Here is a 20612-nt window from a genome sequence, read left to right on the forward strand (position 1 = left end):
GACATCATACAGACAGCAATCTGTGGTGCTTAGGAGTGGTTTTTTTCCTGTCTTGAGAAGCAAAATTTTGAAGAGGTTTTGGAGCACTTCTAATTTTAAAGATTGATGTTAATGTGCTGCTTCTTCGAGGTCTTCCAGCTTAAAGAATGATGCTACTGTTAAATAGCAACCATCTTAAGACCAAGATGTACCAATTCATACCATAACTTTAATACAATTAAACCATTACAGCATTTTAAAAATAATAAAAGAATTGATCGCTAACTTTGCTATTACTAATTGCTATTAAATGCTATTATTAATTTGAAATCAACAAACCAAGACTAGTTCACATAACATTTTATTCACAAGTAGAAAAAGTATTACAAAATGATTTATACAAGATTTTAATTTACAATCCTTAAAGGAGTATTTAAAACAGCACTGTAAGTCCCTAGGTGTGATATGCAGGCAGTCTAAATGCAGTGGTAGTGTATGTTTTCTATTGGCATGTACAACATTGCTTGCCACAGGCAATATATAAAAGACCAATTTGGTTAAATTAAGGAAAAAAGTATATACATAATATACAGATATATTTAAAAAGCACTCTCTCTTCATTCTTTTTCCTCCCAATTTTCTCTCAAGCTGTCATTCATTTAAAGAAAGGAATATTTTTCTTTAGAGTTGCCGGACAAAAACAATTACACAAAGTATAAATTCCAAGGGGAAAACATACTTACTATGGCAGATGCTGGCACAATTTTGAACATAGCATTTTAAAGAACTGTTATTAGTGAAAAGCTAACCCTCCATATGTTCTAAAAATATCTTGCCACATACTGAAATGCACATTGGATTTTTCCTATTTACAAAGTATATACAAAGAAGCACACATCTTTTCACGTACACCTGGTGAAAACATTTTGTCACTTCTTAAATGTATGAAAGTATCCAAAGAAATGATTCAAAATACTCTCATTTGACAACAGTCAGCTCGATAACTGTTACTCATGATCTGTGCACACAGAATCATCTCACTGTTTCAGCTGAAGCATTTTACCTCCTTGGTTGCCTGCACTGGCTTCAGCTCTTCTGGTGCAAGTTCAACTTTCTGCTGGGTGCTTCAAAGCAAAAGTCTTTTTCCATTATGGAATATGAATACTGTCTCAACAAGGCCATTGCCACACAAACCATGTGTGGAAAGATGAGTAATATTTGTTGCAAATTTACATCTGTTTTGCTGATTGCTTTCCTTTTGTCAAGGCACATTGGGTACTTTAAGAGTAATTGCTGGAGTTCATCACTGGCAGGTTTGAGCCTGTTGAATGTAATGAATCAGTCCAGGTTGCTGGGATTACTCACAGAAGTGAAAACTTTTTTTGGGGATAAAACCAGCTGCAGAATAAATGATAAACGTTACCATGAAATGTAGTGCAACAAAGTACAGCTCAAAAATTTTAAAGGACAGCAGTGAGGGCAGAGAGCTGGTAATTTACTAGGCATGCAGATGACTTTGATTCAGAGGCTTGTGGAGTTTTTTAAAATGTTGTGAATTAATTTTTTAGTATTACAGTGAGAAAGAGTGACATGAATGAAACAAAATGAATGAAACAGATCACCATGAAGCTTGACCCTTTCTAGCATTACTAGAAAATATTTGTGATAGTCTCATTGTATGAACAGCCCCATGGCACATCTGCTATGGCTTGACATTTTGACATGCCAGTTGCTTACCTTTAATTCAGTGTCCAAAATTATTTACATGCTATAACAGCAAGTGCTTGTATTCCAATACTGTGACGACCAATTGAACACAACACCCCTATCTGTACAGCTGACTTCCATTAAACTAAACCTAATTTAGAGCTAATCTCCTGCTATATTTAACAAAACAAAGCCCCCTCTCACAAATCTAATAATTGGATGGAGGGGATTTCAACCACACATATCGAAACATGCAAATTCTTTCCAATCTAGCTTACTGACTATAATGTAATATATAATAAAAGCTTCAGTTTATCAATAGATGATCCCTGCATCAATAGAAATGTTTGGGTTTTTAAGTCCTTCAACAGCAGGAAATGGATTTAAAATTAGAACCAGCCAAAAAAAAATCCTAACGCATGCATAAATCTGCAAGCAGAATAACTGGCAACATCTTGTCCCATGCCTTCTGACATCTGTAGCCATATATAAGATGCCTACCTAAACACACTTAAGTATTTATATTTCTTGCTGTATTTACATATACTTTTAAGCTCACTCCATTAGACATTTTGAGAATCTGAGGGAACAGAAGGTTCTTTTTTCAAAAGAGATGCAAAAGGTCATAAATCCACTTTCAGGGCTGTCCTAGGATTCTCTTTGAAGTTTCACTTTACAGCTGTCACATCTCAGATGCAACTGCTCAGAAGGTGTGAAATGATGCCATTTTTTCCATCTGATTTTGAAACCATGCAACATTCAAGACCAGTCTAAAGTTGATGAGAATTAGCAGAGGTGCATCAGCAAAGCATTCAACTTCAGTGCTGAGAGAAATAGCTTTGTTTCCTAAAAGAAAGTAACAGAACAATGGTTACATGTTGAAATATCAGAAAAGATGTCTACATATAAATATGAATCATTAACAAATATGGTAAAATGTAAGTTAGTTTTTACTAACTTTTTTTAGTGGTATTTTGAAGTTCTGTGGTTCCTTTCATCTAATATTATTTAGAGTTTTTCTAATCACATACCTCTGAAGCTGATACATGGTTTAGTGGGAAAAAAATGCAAGCTTTTGATTTTTGAAATCTTTTAATACAGAAATATATTCCCTTAAAATATCAAGACATCATTCAAGTTACACTGATGACTGCTGAAAAACAGGGAACAAGCAGTGTCAAGATTTGCAGTCACAGCCATGTCATTTTCTCTTCCTATATATTCCTAGAGAATATGATTACCACCTTGTGATATTTGGCATATACCAAAAGGAAACCAGGAGAATGCCAGACATTGTTACAAACAAAACTACAGACTGTAAATAATATAGTGCAAGCAATCCTTGTGACCTAGACAGGCTGATACTTTCAGTGACAGCAGTAGATTGTCATGGTGATTTATGAGTTCCATTGAAATCAATTGCAAAAGATTTAACTTGGTGATTTGTTTACCTCACTTTCCACCTCTTGAAAAACATCACCTAGAGAATTAAGGCTTGTTTTACAATAAATTAACTATTGCACTTGCATGTTGTCAGGATATGCTCTTTTTTTTTTTGTTAAATATTACTTTCTACTTCTTAATTAAGAACAACATGAAAGTGTCATGTAAACCAAATGGCAGAGGATCAAAAGAAGTCAGTTTTCTTTCTGCAGATGATCCAAAGTTTTCATAATTACAGATAGCATAATTTTCTTGATTAAGTAAGGTGGGCTACTAATATTCATGGCAACTGATTCTGTTTCTACTTCTGTGTACATGCATGGGAGACTGTCAGCTTCCGAGCCACAGCCTGCATAACCCTTGAGTAACAACACCAGGACACCTGCCATACTTTGGGATCCTTTCACAAATTAGCCACTTGTTGCTCCAAGTTACTTTAAAAGGAGAAAATGCCATTTTAAAAATACAGAGCACATCTAATAGACAGAAAGATATGATGATGAAGCAGTAACAGAGTGACTTTATGGCACAATTATATTGTCATGCAGTAAAGATTCTTGTTTTTCACTCTTCATTTTGACCTCAGACCTACATTATGCCCAAGAATGGGAACGCTGAGCTTTCATGTATTTATTTATATTTAATGGATGAACTTAGGGAATATTTTATCTGATAACACAGGAATATAGATGGCACTGAACAGTGAGATTCCCTCATTTCTGCTACTACTGTAGCAACTTCTCAGAGAAGGCTTTTGAAGTATTTTTAGACTAACACCTGCATATCTTTCCTGCTTTGTTTACAATGAGCAAAGACAAGTCCTCAGTTTTTCCCTCATAAAAAAGGATTAGCCTCACATAATAGTTTGGTCACAATGCTGTTAAACTGATTCCTTTTCTCTTGAAATTTGATGAAAAAAACCCCACTCTGGTAAAAGTAGAGACTTGGTGTTCTGGTTCACATTATCTCAGCGATACAGTTTGAGTTAATATACCTTTCAAATCCAATCAATAACACAAAAATGTGAAACTGTTGGATCTTTTGTAGAGTTTTAATTTGTTTCTGCAATAGGTAGGCGTAACCTATGGAGAAACATAACACTACAACTTTTTACCATTCTATTTTTATCTAGCTCTACGTGCCTTGAATTCTCATTCTCCCCCCTTTGTAGTTAGTTTTTTTTTACCTCATTATCAGTCTGTAGAGTCATTTGCTGTTCCATTACGCTTTGTTTTTGGCTGGGTCTCAGCAGCTACTGAGTTCTGAAGTGATGAAACTTCTATGCATGTTCTATGTTTGGAGATTTCAAAGGACTTTGCAATGTTTCCATCAAGAGTCTCAGCTGAAATAAGTACTTCACTTAGATCCTGATTATTATCCAACTCAACACTGGCTGTGTTTTCAGTCTTGGGACTGCAGGATTTTGCAGATCCTCCAGCCAGTTCTGAATATGATTCACAGAAAGAAATGCTGTCACAACAAGCTGAGTTTTGCATAAGAGGCCAAGCATCTGAAATGTCTCCACAGGCTGAGTGTGAAAGAGAACCAAGGAAGGCAGGAATCATTTCTCCAACAGAATCAGAAGCCCTGAAAAAGGATAAAACCCATATAGCTTCAAAAGCATTCTAGAAAATATTATCAGTATTGTAATAATTGAGATTAATAATTATAGGTATTTTATGGAGGTTTAACAGGGTAATACTCTAGAGGAACTGCATACAAATAATTATTTTGAAAAGGGATACAGTTTGTTCCTCATATAGAAATGAAGAAAGTTCTGGAGAACACTACCAGAGGCACAAGAGGATGCCTAAAGCCTTTCATACTGGAAATTCAGGGTTTTAGAAAATGTGAACAGCAGTTGGGGTTGTTTATAGACTAAAAAGCAGAAATATGATAAAAATTACATAGGAGTGTTCAGACACAAAGATTTTCAGAGAGGAAGGAATTTATTTGTTCTCAGTATGGGGTGGGAATTAAACCAAGAAATAACAAGCTTGAATTGCAGCAAGAAAGATGTTTGGGAAAATGGGAATCTCCAAGACTGGTGGATTGCTGGGGGTTTTTTTGGTTGTTTTTTTTGTTTGTTTGCTTGTTTTTTTAACAACCAAACCAGGCTAGACAAATACCTAAATGGGAGTAAAACACATAGTGGGTTCAGACTTGGAAAAGGGGATAGACAACAAGACTGCTTGAGATTCCACTCTGTATGATTTCATACTGAGCATGCATTCACTTCACATTTTTCAATTTATTCTGTCTGGACTTCAAAATGTGAAGTTCTTTCCTATTTTCTTTCATGTGGAAAGGACAGAAATTAATGAAAGGCAAGGATTTTTAGTTCTCACAAGGATAATTTTTATTTTACAGAAAATAGAAAAAAGTGGAAGTTGTAACTCAGTATCATCTACCTCAAATTTATTTCAGGTGCACAATGATACTGACATGTCTAAGTGCACTGTATTTGCCTCTCTCTGTTGAAAGCCCAGTAAGGTCTACTATAGTATACCAAAATAAGTAACTGAAAAAGATTTACTAATACATTTTATTTCCAAAAGCTCTCTACATATTTATAGAGCTGCAAGGGCTGTATCAAATCTGATATACAGCAATAATTTGTGCAACAAAATGAATCCCACACTAACATTTCCTGTAACAGGCTTCAAGCAGCCTTATGCATTTTCAAAACATGATGCTTTAACAGCTTTGATATACACACAAAGCATTTTTATAGAGGAGGCCAAAAGTCAGGACATTACACCACAATTGAAGGAAATACATTATTTTGGCAAAGGAAATGGAAGCAAACTCAATTTCTATTGCAAGGAACCACAGGATCTTTGATGTCCACATAGCATGGATATGACATTTATTTTTAAAGCCTTAACCAAAAGAGCCCTCACAAAATACACAACTCTCAATTTGTTAGCCTTAGTGGTATAAAAGGATGAGTCAAGCTTGCTGGTATTTAAACAAGTTATTATAGAAAATGTAGGTATTTTATATCTTGCACTTAGGTCACAAAGTCACCTTGCATAAACAATACCTATGAAGAAGCTGTCTCTACATATTTTGTTACATTTGGCCATAAGAACAAAACAGCTGGAGACCAGTTTAAACCTTATATGGAAAACAATTCTAGCTAGAAGAAATAAATACATCCTGTGTTAAACTCTGTAACCAGGAAACTCTGAATGATACCATAAATATTACATATTTAGCTCATGGTACTGCTGTAAAAGTAACTACTACTGTATTTATATTCAGCTGATCAGACACATCTAATTGTTATGATCTGGAGGAAATGTATTAATATTAGATATTGCAAATCTCACGATCATTCAGAGCTTCTAAAAAAAGAAAATCTTTTCACTTCCAAACCATAACTTAATATCCCTAGATTCACAGGTTTTTGCAGAACTTTGCTAATCCACAGTGGAAGAGGGGGTCACCAAAGCCTCTAAGGTACCATAGAGTAAGAGGAAAACTACCTGCTTGTGAGAGGAATAACTCAGTCAGAGAAACTGATACATCATGCCAACATTTATTGAGACAAACTTAAAACTGATTTTTTCACCATAAACCTTGTTTTGCACAAAACAGGACTATATGGCTACAGTTCACCAAAATTCCTCATTCCAGTCCAAACAGTTATTGTGTCTGTCTAAAGACTGACTGCAGAAGAATTAATTAATATTTAAGAGATATTAAACAAAAATAAATTTACCTTTCATTAAGTGTTGTATGTGAATGGAAAGCACAACTGTGACTGCTATGCTCAATGCTACAGGTTTCATCACAGCACAGGGATGGAATCAAGTGAACTGGTCCTAGGAAAATAAAATTTATTTAGTAATGTTAAAAGTATTAAAGCTTTGTATAAACTTACTGTTTTAAACTTCAGTATTAGAGAGTTACATTATAATGCCTGGATTATGGAAAGAGATTTCTCATTGCAAAAAATAATTTATTATTTTCAAGTCAAATTATTAAAAACGCCAAAACAGTTCTCCAGGAGTAATACAGATGCCAGTCATGAATCTTAAACATTAATGTGGTTTTAAGTTAGGTAAAGGTGTGGAAGGAAGTACCATATTCTGAGCTAATGGAATTAGGATGGTATTTAAGCCTGTGTTCTTTTCTTAAAAGTTACATATTTGTTTAATTCATAAATGCATCTGTTCTGTTACTACTTCACTGATTCACAGTTTGAATTGCTCAGGTTTTTAACGTCCTCCAGAGTTCATATCATGTTCTTAGACATTGTCTGGTAAATCCTTCACATCAAGTTAAGTCTCAAAGCTAGATGCAGTGCTATTTTTATCAGAAAGAAATGCGACAGACGTTAAAAGCTATTTTTAAGTGAAGGGTCATTGGAGAGAAAACAGAAAAAAGAGATCAAAACCAAATAACTACTTAGAAATTCTATGTGCTTATTGAGAAATTAGTCCAGGACATGGGGTAGTTTCACAATGTGAGCTTTGTAGTTAAATGTCACAACTCAAGTGGTAGATGAATGCTCGTTATGCCATAAAGTCACTTTTAAGTAGACCTAACATACCACATGTTTGTGTTGTGCTCCTCTGGCACTGGCAGCAAGTTCTGTGGTCATAGTCATTTAGCCGTGGTCTATCAAAACATGACAGTTCAGAGCCATTGTAGTGAATGTCTTGTGATCTCAGAGACCCTTTGGAGAAAATGAATAGAAATATATATTAGTAAATTATACTCTTTTTCTTGTTCAGAGCCTCCTGTTTTCTTAGTATACTTAAGTGTCATACAATACAGCATTTCCATACTTTTACCAACTGAAAAATCCACAATGATGATCATGTGGTTTCATATAATGCAAACCACAGATTTTTCAACAAACCCTAAAACAGCTGGTTTAACTACAGCCTCTTCTAGGAAGACATCTGCTTTTATTTTGATGGTGATTTGAGAGTACATCTTATTCACTGTTAAATTTTCTCAGTGTTTAATGATTCTCAGTGATTCCCATCCGAAATTTTCCACTTTCAACCACTGGGATTTTGTTTATGTTATTTTAAAGAGTTTCATATTAACAGCAGAATTCCTTTAAACTGTATAGTGGTGGACCTAGACAAATGAGTTACTAAATGTCAATAACTGAAGTTTGAATTTCTCTGTGTCTGAATTTCTTAAAATTTACATTGTAAAGCATCTTCTAAACTAGGAATGATTCTTACAGTGCCCCTCTTTATTTTTGCTTGTGCTTTAAACAGTGATAACATCAATTCATCCTACTTATTATTCTTGCTAGACAGAGTTCATTAGATGCTATAAACATATTTCAGTAAAAGTTTTTAAAACTATAAATAGGAACTAGAGTGCTTTTGACTTTTCTCTTTCTTAATTTAAGGGACAGAAAATGTTTATTATAAGCACTGTAAATTACATTGATGAGCTGTAATGGATTTTATTTTATTTTACATTTACAAATGCAAGTGGTTTAGGCATTTAATTCACCTTGCATGTGCCCATAACCCCACAATTTTTAACGAAATATCTGCTGTCTACAATGCCCACATTCATTATCTTGAACTAAGATGTTTAACAGTGGCATGTGATGGACAGATTCTCCAAGCTGGTTTCCACACTGGCACTGGCACTGCAACTCTAATGTCAATCCCAGTTTGGATCCCTAGTGGTCCTCATATGTCTGTGCAGCAGTCTATGGCACAGAATTCATAGAATCATAGAATCATAGAATTGGCTGGGTTGGAAGGGACCCCAGAGATCATTGAGTCCAACCCCTGAACCACCGTTGCGGTTACCAGACCATGGCACTGAGTGCCACATCCAGTCTCTTTTTAAATATCTCCAGGGATGGAGAATCCACTACTTCCCTGGGCAGCCCATTCCAATGCCTGATCACTCTCTCCGTAAAGAAATTCTTTCTAATATCCAACCTAAACTTCCCCTGGCACAACTTAAGACCATGCCCTCTTGTCTTGGTGAAAGTCGTCTGGGAAAAGAGACCAACCCCACCTGGCTACAACCTCCTTTCAGGGCTTATTTCTAGACATCTGTATAGAATTTTCTCTCTAGAAGATGGAGCATCTACATTGGTATGCTGGTAAATGTGTATGGATTAAGTCTTGGGCTTCTGCTAGCTTGTTCATCTAAGTGCTAAACTTGCTTGAATGTTGTAGAAATTTCATTTGTTTATCTACAATGACATACGAAAACTAATATTGGTATATGAATGTTACAAAGACACAGCAATAACTGAAAACTTACAGGTTGGTTTCTTCTCCATAAACTGCCTTTTACAATAGATAACACAAAGAATAAGGAGAGCTAAGAGCACTGTTGCAAGTGCACTGCATATAACTGCTGCCAGAGCAGTGTCTCGAGGACTGGAAGCTGTTGATGGGATCTTTACAAGGTTTACTTTGGTGGTACCTGAAATAAAATTAAATAAGAATTAAGGCGAATTCTAAACACTTCAAGGATATACACTCATGAAATCAGTCTGGGAAACAGAAGGGGTTTGTGGCACAGAAAGAAAAGGATATTCCTTTTGTTAATATATAACCATTAGTTGCATGTATAAACAGGTATGATTCAGCAGCATCCATATTATGATAGAATCCTTAAAAAATATATTGCAAAATAAATGGTAACACAAAAGCATTCCTTCCATCTATGCAAATGGAATAAGATCTTCACCATGAAAACAAAGGCCTCTCAATTTTTAATCTCAGGTTATTCTAAGATGGAGAATATTTCCTAGAATATAATTCAGAAAGCTATCCACTAGAGGGAGTCAAAAATACATGAACTTCCCTTAACAAGGAAACAACTAACACCCACACAAGGTCAAATGCTGTCAAAGGTACCATTTTGCTCAATTCTATTGTCATGACACCACAGTAATTTCTGGGATCAAACCTAGGATTATGTAGTGACAGTTTTTTAATACAGACAATACCTCTACTAAAAATTCAGTTAATTGACTTCACAGCCATATTAGTAAGTTATTAATGTTTCCAGCTTTGACAGACATTCTTATTTTTACATGGAAAGTGAAAAAGTATCAGAAATTTAGCAACAGCTATTGAAACGATCTTAAATCATGAATGGTCTTTTAAGTATAAATCCACAGAATCATTTAGTTTGAAAAAGACCCTTCATATCATCAAGTCCAGCTGTTAACCTAACACTACCAACTCCACCACTAAACCATGACCCTTAGCACCACATCCACATTCCTTTAAATATCCCCAGGGATGGTAACATCCACTTCCCTGGGCTGCCTGTGCCAGGGCCTGAAAATCCCTTCGGTGAAGAAAGTTTTTCTAATACCCAATCTAAACCTCCCCTGGGATGACTTGAAGCCATTTCCTCTCATCCTATCTTGGGTGCTTGGGTAGAAAGACCAACAGCCAGCTTGCTAGAACCTCCTCTCAGGTAGTTGTAGTGCAATAAGGTCCCCTCAGCTTCCTTCTCCACACAAACAACTCAAGTTCCATCAACTGCTCCTCATGAGATCTGTTATCTAGACCCTTCTCAAGCTATTCTTGGAATGCTCTTGTTTTTGAACAACAAATGAATTCTAAAACCTCATTTGTTTCAGTCTACTTTGAAGTTCACATCAATTCAACAAAATTTTAAGAGAAAAGGACCAAAACATTGAGTTGTTCTGACAGCATTTCTTTTTTTTAATAAAAGACCATAAATCATATTTTAACTTATAAAAAGTAAGTTACAGGTGCCTACTACCCCCTGAAAATCTTTGGTTAAAACCTAAAGACTATAATTCCTAAGAAATGGTCCATGCAGTCATAAGTTTAAATTGGAAGATAAATATCTTCCAGAGCATATTAAAATCACTAATCATATTGTACATACATAAAAATTTTTATATTCTCATTGAAATACAAAAAACCAGGGGAGAATTTACCTACTTAGTGCATTCAATGGAATTGTATTACTCAGGACACTTTTCTCAATACTTAGTATGGTATTTCCTCTACACACAGCAAACATGGGGAGCAAAGTGTTTTCAACACTATACTGGATTGTTATAATGGGCAGATGGCCAAAAAGCTAGGTATTTGAAAATCAGCTTTATTACATCCACTTCTAAGACTTCAGACCTCTTATGCCAAAGAAAATATTAACTTCTGAGAAACAAAGAATCAACAATTAAAAAGAAAAAGAAAAAAAAAAACGACACACAGATAACAGAGCTATTTGTGGATTATAATATCATGTAATTGCTGATAAGTAGAGGAATACAAAAAAGTGAAGAGGTCAGATCACAGCTATTATTCAGAAGAAAGAGTGTTTGGTTGTTAATTTCCTGCTTTCACTGTGAAGAAAAACAAGTGCTACTGCATTTGCATCTGCTTGAATATTTCTATTTAGTTTTGATTGGTACTGTTATGTTCCACTGTCACACTGGAAGTGTGGAGAGTAAATTTATAGAACATCCTCTTCATAACCAGAGGAAATGGGCACAAACTGAAACACAGAATGTTCCTTCTGAATGTCAGGAAACACTTTTTTTAACTGTGAGGGTGACTGAGCACTGGCATGGATTGATCTAAGTCGTTGTGGAGTCTCCCTCCTTGGAGATGCTTAAAAGCCACCTGGACATGGTGCTGAGCATGGGTGCTCCAGGTGACTCTGCTTTAGCAGAGGGCTTGAACCAGATGATCTCCATAGCTCCCTTCCTACCTCAACCATTCAGTGATCCTGAGATAATAAAAAAGAGCAGATCTCCTGACTTGTCAGTAAAAAGGCTGAAGTCTCCTACATGAACTAGAAAAACATTTTCAAACTGTCCTTGTACTGGAGGTTTATCATTGTTATTATCATAGCATAAGGTCTATTCTTTGTATTCCAGATAACAGAATAAAATTCCAAATCTGGGTCTCAGGTACTTTTTCCTCTTAAGTAATTATTACCTGTCCTTCTCTTTATGTTCTTGTATAATCCCTACTTCTCACAAAGCCAAGTTCTATGACCTCTTTTCCAGATCTTAATTGCTCTTTAAAAGAAAAATCAACCAGTGTCATAATCTTTTTGTCATAACTTCAATGCTTTTGGCAGCAGCATTGCAATCGTCCACAGGGAAAACTTTTCACTCAGTTTCTAGGATTCTTGGAGCTGTAGTTTACAGTTTTAACAGACTGCAGAGTATTCTGCATGGTATGTTAACTTCCAGGACATAACTTTGTGGGAAACAGTGAAATCATATTTAAAAAAAGCTCTCTCTGCATCAGTATGTGCTGGCTTTGGTGAGAAAAACCAAGGACTGTCCTTTGATAACAGGCTTTCAATTTTAGTCCTGATCTAGTGGTTAGAAGGTTAGATACAGCCTGGACAAGTATATAAAAAAAAGACAATAAAAACAATTATGAGAATATTTTAAAAAATATTTTTAATACAAATATCTGCATCAATGTACCTACCTAACAGTAATAATTCTTAGAAATTAGACTGTCGTAATTAGTAGAAAAATGTTAACTTTGAAAGCAAAAACAGAACAAAAACACTGTAGGTGGAGCTGTTACAGTTTGGTCCCCTCACAAAATTTATCTATTTGCAAGTCTAATTTCACATTTTGGGAAATTATAAACTACACATATTTCTTTAGTGCTCATCAGCCACATCCAAACTGGAAATACAGCCATTTTATTTTACACGGGGATAGCAAAAAAAAAAATATTTATTTTAGCCATCTGGTCATTTAAGATTTTTTTTTTTTTTTATCCTTGAGAAAGCAATTTTCTATTCCTGAGAACGCTCACCACTCATCTTCACCTTCAAAGAACTTTTTGGAATAGCTACTGTGTGCAGGCCATTGTAGTGCAGCTCTAATTATAATGATAGAGATCTTCCCTGCAGAGACCCACAGCCCAGAAGCACATTGCTATTGTACAAGTGGCCCGTTGGGCATTGCTGAACTCTGCTTTCAGTGTTACTCAGATATTTATGCATTTTCATAAACTCTTTCTTTCTTTTCAGGCTCACAGACTTAATGGTCCCGTTTCAGTAAAGCAAGGAGGTGCATTCTGAACTTTAACCCTGGATTTACATCTATTATGTGATTACATGATGAAATTTAAATATGTAATTAAACACTTTGTGAATTTGATGTGATACATTAAGAAAGGAGGGCAGAGGTTTATGATTTTGGAAAGCATGTTCATGTTATGCATCATAAATAACAAAAAAAATTTTTTTATTTAAAACACAGGTTTCTTTTTCTTAGTTCAAACACATTCTGGAAATGTACTAGTGCTAAATTACCCAAAATACCAAGCTGTGTCTTGCATAATTTTGAGCAATAAGCCTAAATACACATTCTTCCCATAATTAACCAGTAGTGCCAGTGCCTCTTAATGTCAGTATATGCAAAGGTGTGGTTCTCAAAAGCAAGTAAAGTTTCTATTAATCCAAGATGTTAAAAAGCAATAACTCAGCTAACAGTGTACATGTGAATCCAAGCTGTAACACTCTATCTTCTGCCAATAAACAGAATAGTTGAATTTCCAGCCTATCATTCCCAACAGCCGGAGACAGGACAAAATTACTTTCTTTATCACTTAGCTTTCTCTTTCTTCATTTTTTTCCTTCCATTTTTCTCTCTTCTTTATTTTTTTCCCCCCTCTTTTTTTCCTTATCTTCCTTTTTTCTTTTTTTTCTCCTTTCTTTTTTTTTCCTTTTTTTTTTTTCTTTTTTTTTTTCCCCCCCAGAACCATGATTAATACAATCACTACTGGAATCAGAATGCCTAAAAGAAAGCTTTCTGTTGTAAATTAAAAATACGAAAACAGAACTTGAAACATTTTATGTTCTTTCCATGAATATAATAAATATATTACTACCACTACTAGGAGGATAAAATATAGATTGTTTCTTTCTTATCATGTCGACTCAATGCTGATCCAAAAAAGGTTTAATCAGTAAAACAAAGCTAATCAAAATTCCATTTAGAGAGTGATAACATGGTAACAATGGACAGAGCCCCATCTTTTATGACCAGGGTTGAAAATAAAGCCCAAAAGTAAATGAAAATTATGTTACTCACTAGAATGTGAGTATTTCTGGTCAAGAGAGGGGAAAGGAGCATTTGGATATTATAAAAAGTCTTTGCCCACTACCTTTATGCTGACTGGTCAGAGCCAGTGCTATCAGCCTTAATTTTACAAGACTTAAGGGCTCAGACATACCCTCGAGTTACAATAATTCAACAAGTTACTGCCTGTCAGCTGAATTGCAGTGGCTATCTGTATGTGTACCCTTGATCCACGGAAAGTGCAAGGTAATGTCTTATCTTAAAAACCCTTCATTTTTAAAAAGTTAAAAAGCTGTTTATGTTAATTTAAAAGTACAAAGACAGTAACTCAACCTAGTCCCTAACATGCAGAAGAATGTATTGTGTATAAACATGTGTGCACATATAATTCAGATACATGTATTTGTGTGTGTATATGTATATATTATATATATAAAATACATGTGTAATATATACTACTGAGCATTAACATCAAGGGGAAATCTTGAGTATATTTCTGACTCTTTACAAAGCAGTAGAGTGCCTCCCTTCCCCTCATCTTTTAAGTAGGAGGTAAGAAACTTTATTAAACATTAATGTTGGAGACTGTGGTAAACACAGAGGGAAAGTCTCCCAGTGTCTGTAAAAGGACGTCCATTTGCGTGCATGGCCAACACCCAAAAGTTATTCATGTCAAACCACATTTTTCAAATGTGCTCCAAGTGCTGACTTTAAAGCCTTTAGTTTCAAAGTTAGTGCCCTACAACTTTTTTGTTTTATTTTTCTGGTTCTGTTATTTTGTTAATAAATAAATAAGCCCCAGGGGAGAAAATGACTATTCAGTATTTATCTATTGTTTGGAAATCCTGAGAAATGTGCTTATAAATTAAAACCTTTGGCATTTAATTTATAATTTCTAAGACCATTTATGTTGCATTGCACACTTTCACAGACTCCAAGTGCTGACAGCCTTTTATGTTTAAAATGGAAGAAAAATTACACTGCATATGTGAATTTAAAATATGTATGAACTCAAATGTACTGGATACATACAACTATGTCTGTAAGGCAGAATTAACCTGTGGAACACATTTTTCTTTTAGTAATTAAGAGATGTTAATTCTTGGTGCTACTACTGTCACCTAAACTGAATTGATATATAGGCAGAAAATGACATTGTTTCATGCACAAAACTTTCACCCCTGAGAACTGTCTAGTCATATAAAATACTGCAACATGAGAATAAAGGCACAAATCACTGGTACCCTTAAATAACCTGAAAAACCAAACAAAACAAAAACACAAGAAAGCAAGCAAAAGATCAGAGGAAGTGGGATAAAATCTGTGTCACTGCAGACTTAAAAATTCTTCCCCCTGCAGCACAGCATATAATGGTTATCATGGTGTAAAGACAGTATGTTTGTCCTTCATAAACAGATACTTTGCATGATCTGGTGGCACAAAGCACGCATTGCTGTTAGTGTGACTGTGGTGGTGTCAGCAGTCAGGTTCCTGACTTGCTTCTAGCAGCTCACTTTGCACTTGACAGATGATGGTGCAGAAAATGCACTTTCTCAGGTGTTTTCATGTGCTAAATCACTAAGTTTGTGTCAGAAGATACAAGATTGCTAAGTACAGCAGGAAACCTTTTTCTCTAACTTTACTTCTAACTTGTCCTTTTAACTATATTGTGTTATTTTCCAGACATGTTCTGGGAACAGAAACACAATATTTTCAAATATTCTCTTCTTCAAATCCAATGACTTAATGCATTCATCCCACCCAGAATATGAAAGATGAAAGTAGATGAAAGTAGAAAGTAGATGAAAGTAGAAACCATCTGCTTTGTATTCTGTATGTGCAATCCTATTTTGTTTCTCAGACAACTCAGTTACAGAATAAAAACAACCTGGTGCAGTATTTGAGTCAATTTAGTCTGTTTATGGCAGTTACTGCCTGTATACACATGCTATCACTCTCAGTTCCAAAATGCTTATACAAGGCATTACCCACATAAGCAGAAGAGTTTGCATTGCCTAAATACACACCATTTTCAAGTGGGGAACTACTGCCATTTCCTGTTTTCTAAAAGGGGAGAGGAAGACTATATAGCCCTTAGAATATAATGATATATTCACTAGCTTAATGACAATGGCATTCATGTAAATACAAGAATAAGCATGTCTGAAGGCTGTTTCAGTAGCCAACAAGAGAGTAACCCTCTTTCATTAATGAACAGTGTAATTGAACATAGTCAATCCCATGTTTACTGGTTACAGATCTGTTCCAAAAGGTTCAGACAAGACTTTATAGCTGCTGTGTGATGAGCTTATAGGTTGGTACAAGAAATAGTTTCCAGTATGGACTGAAACATTCCAGTGTGGAAAGCTCCATCCTGTAACCAGGACCACCAAGGGCTGGCAAGGTACCCATGACACTTCATGTCCTCACCCAGACAGTGAATATATGTGGTCTTCCAGCTCTGCACTGCTGGTACACTGTATCTATCTCAAGTGCAATTGTCATGTATACCCACAATTTCTGATGTTACTAAAGTACTATATATATGTCTGTATAAATCCCAGTAAACCAAGAAGTGAATTTAAACTCAGTCGAAAATAATTGTGTCCCTCTGATTCGATGAGAAGTAACTTCGAACACTTCACTTTCTACTCCAGTGATTTCCCTCTATGGCATGGTTCAGCTGTGACAAAAGTGAGGGAGTAAAGCAAAAGCTTGCAAGACAATTGCAAGCCTGTATTTTTAATTTATTAATCCAAATGTTGACAAATTTCATTATTAGTCTATGCAATATCTTCTTTAGAGTGTGGGTTTTTTTTCTTGCTTTAAAAACATTTTGTAAAGACAATATGAGTACTCAGCTACCTCACTTGTGTCTGCAGACTGGATACCTGCTTTGTCATCAGAATCACATGGTATATGTTATAATTTTCAGTCACAAAGTTTCCATAGTTTTAGGCAATAGGAATTGTGGACTCAAATGAAAAATTATATAAATGAGTGATGTATTACAGACATACTATATTTGATCATCAAATTATTTGCAAGATCATTTGCCTATTCTGCTTAAAAAGTGAATTCTTGAATTGGGCAAATAGAATCACAGAATCATAGAATAATTTGGGTTGGAAGGGGCCTCTGAAGGTCATCTAGCCCAATCCCCCTGCAGTAAGCAGGGACACCCACAGCTAAATCAGGTTACTCAGAGCCTTGTCAAGCTTCACCATGAATATCCCCAGGAACTACCTCCCTGCAATCTATTCCATTTTTCCACCACCATCATGGCAAAGAATTTTTTCCTAAAATACAATCTAAATCTATTTTTCTCTAACATTGTCTGTCATCCTACCATTACAGGCCCTTGCAAACAGTCAATCTTCAGCCTTCTTGTAGGCCCCCTCCAGCTACCAAAAGGTTGCTATTAGGTCTTCCTGGAGCCTTCTTTTCTCCAGGCTCGACAACCCCAGCTCCCTCAGCCTATCTTCCTAGGAGAGGTGTCTGTTACAGAGCTGGATGCAATACTCCAGGTGAGGTCTTACCAGCAGAATAAAGTGGCAGAATCACCTTTCTCAATCTGCTGGCCATGCTTCTTTTGATGCAACCCAGGACGCAATTGGCCTTCTGGGCTGCAAGCATGCACTGCTGGCTCATGTCCAGCTTTTTGTCCACCAGCATCCCTAAGTCCTTTCTGCAGGGCTGCTTTCTAAAACCTCATCCCCAAGCCTGTGCTGATAGTGCAGATTGTTCTGACCCAATATAAGATAATCTATATAGTCCAGAGAGCTAGATGTTCCAGCAGTGGTAAACAACCTTATTTTAAAATTAAATTGAGGGCAAAGAAACCACAAGCATGGCTTGTAACACCTTTCAGATGCAACTATTGAAAGAGGAGATAACAATGGAGCTTCTGCCTTTTGTAAAAGCATGAGAGAGAGCCCTTTGCCAAGAAGGGTAAGAGGCTCAGTTGCCTCCTCTGCCACATCCACGGAGATTTTTTTTGTAGTTACTACACTACAAATACACTACAAAGTAAAGCTTACTTTATCTCTCTATTTGAATTTGTCAAGTTACAAAGCTTCAGCAAAAGCAGTTAGGACCCCTCATCATGTAATCAACAGTCACTTAAAATACATCTGTGGAATTCAACAAAATTACAGAAACCATACTCAGGCTTGCTCACCACTTACTTTTTTCTTGTTTATAATTATGTTAAAATATCACTAATTTAGGCTAAACTCTATGGGCAATGGAACTACTTCTTAATGTGGGGTGGTTGCCGATTTTTTGTTTTGTTTTATTTTTGGCTTACTGTTTTTTTTCTTTTTTTGGCAGGGGGGGAGTGTTACTGGTGGTTGTTTTTTTGTTTTTTTAAAAACGTAACTGCTAACCATTTCCACATACTGATTGGAAAATATGTCTGTACTGTGGAAAACAGAGTGCATTTATGCAATTAAGACTCTTTCATAATACTTCCATACAACTGGACTGAATTATGATCCTGAATTAAGGTAGAAGTTAAAAGTTGCATAACTAACCCCACTAGTATTTTCTAATTTCTTAATGTTCAACTTTTTAAAAACACTTTTTTGGGGGGAGGTAATCTTAAATACATGGGATTAAATATAAATCTTCATAATTTCATAATATATGGCCTTAACACCTTCAGAAGCTGGATGTTTATCACCAAGTTATAGTAAATCTGCAAATAACAAAGTAAATGTCATGATTTATTGCAAAGACAGTTACTGACTGTGCAACAATAAGCACATACATGGAAACTATAATAATGATGAAGAAGCTGTAGCTTTGAAACCAAAAATAGTAACACAGATTATAAAAAGGAGTTTTTAACTCACCACTTAAAGCTCTGAGGATAAAGTCAAGTCACACAGAACAAAAGAGACTGCCATGCACAAGATCCTTGCTTTGTTACATTCCTAATCTGAAACACAGCATCTCCCCTCTTTAAGAGAAGTCAATAGGAACTAAGTCAGAATACAAAAACCATTTGAAATGTTACCTTTGAAAAAGCTAAGCTCTACTGGTGAGATTCTTCTGACCAAAGCAAAGATCTGCTTCTGAGGGCATCACCTGAACTTTTTGTACACAGTGGTGTTTGGGGGGGAGAAATTCTCTTTTAAGGTGCAATTATTCTGTTGTGTTTTAAGCCCCTCTTTTGACTGTTTCTCCCCACCAAATACATAGGGAGCCTAAAGTCACCAGCTTATAGATGGGGACAATATAGACATCCACAGTCAAGAAGGCATCAAACTCCAGGTTTATTAAGTAAGGACTCAGAGTTCTGGATACCTTCAAGTATTTTGACTTTCTTTTCTCTGTTCCAGTTAATTAACTGTATAACAGACTCCATACATTTTATGTATGGACTTCACTGTAAGTAAGGTCAGTAACACCTGGCAAATTTTTACTGATTTACAGTGTCAGAACCACAGAAAAGCCCAGTGGTAATTAGCAACTCCCATTCTGCATGGAAGATAAAACAGCACTTAGCAAACAAAGTCAGACATGGAATTATAGGTTTTGGTTCTCCTGTGCTTTAAATGAACAAAAGCCAGTGGGAAATAACATGAAAACAAATGTAAATAGAACCTGTATCAGAGTGACTATAGATGAAAGGATCTAATTTCTGTTGAAGGCCACATATTCTAAGTTCGGCAAGTTTTCTTAGAAAGAGGGCTTTGGTTTCTGAGAAAGAAATTCAGAGAATATGAAAAGTGTTGTACTTAATTTTTTTTAATTAATTTTTTACTTATGTAGCAGGAGGGAAAAAAAAACCCCAACTATACTCTTAAAACTCAATTTTCCTCAAAATTGACTTCAAAGGTAAGAGGAAAATAAGATTTTAGGAAGACAGATACAGTCATTCAATGTTGAATTTGTACTTTTCATCTAACCTGATGGCATCTAAATAAAACTCATTTCAGAAGTCAGAAGGTCTAAAGACAAAAATCAGAGCTATTCACCTTAGGCTCTCTTTCTAAAACAGACCCAGAAATAGAAATCTTCAGAGAAGTAATGAATCTGAAGTGGCTTGAAAGGCTGCTTAGTGCTAGTCATTGAAGCTTACCTTATCTGGCTTGCTTGAATTCTTGAGGTATTTAATTCTCTGCACTGCTAATCAGTGGGAGCTTGGCCTCACAACTTCAGTGTTAAGTATTCACTCTCCTATGCCAAAATTACACTGCATAAATTGCATCTTAAATTTCTACGTGCAGATACACTAACTATAAATTACCTTTAGTAGTAAGCACGGAACAATTATACCACTGAACTTGAAAGATACTTTATTAAAACTGGTGGATATAACCTTTTAGTTAAAAAAGCTGTAACAAAGAGTGAATCTTTCTAAGGAACGGTCACAGCCTGTACCTCAAAGGCACATGTCACTGCCCAAAATAACACATGA

General features: G+C 35.6%; 1 protein-coding gene across 1 annotated transcript in view; it reads right to left on the reverse strand.

The window, feature by feature from the left end:
• Window positions 1-2145: 2145 nt before the first annotated feature.
• The window catches only part of TNFRSF19 (TNF receptor superfamily member 19), a 52316-nt gene continuing 33849 nt past the window's right edge, over window positions 2146-20612 (reverse strand). The window contains exons 6-10 of the mRNA XM_030459509.1: window positions 9394-9558; window positions 7691-7816; window positions 6857-6959; window positions 4316-4716; window positions 2146-2532 (exon numbers count right to left, since the gene is read on the reverse strand). Of these exons, the coding sequence (XP_030315369.1) occupies window positions 4323-4716; window positions 6857-6959; window positions 7691-7816; window positions 9394-9558 (788 nt within the window). The 3' untranslated portion in view covers window positions 2146-2532; window positions 4316-4322. The remainder of the gene's footprint in view (window positions 2533-4315; window positions 4717-6856; window positions 6960-7690; window positions 7817-9393; window positions 9559-20612) is intronic.

This window comes from Calypte anna, chromosome 1, assembly GCF_003957555.1.
Source record: "Calypte anna isolate BGI_N300 chromosome 1, bCalAnn1_v1.p, whole genome shotgun sequence".
Lineage (NCBI taxonomy): Eukaryota > Metazoa > Chordata > Aves > Apodiformes > Trochilidae > Calypte > Calypte anna.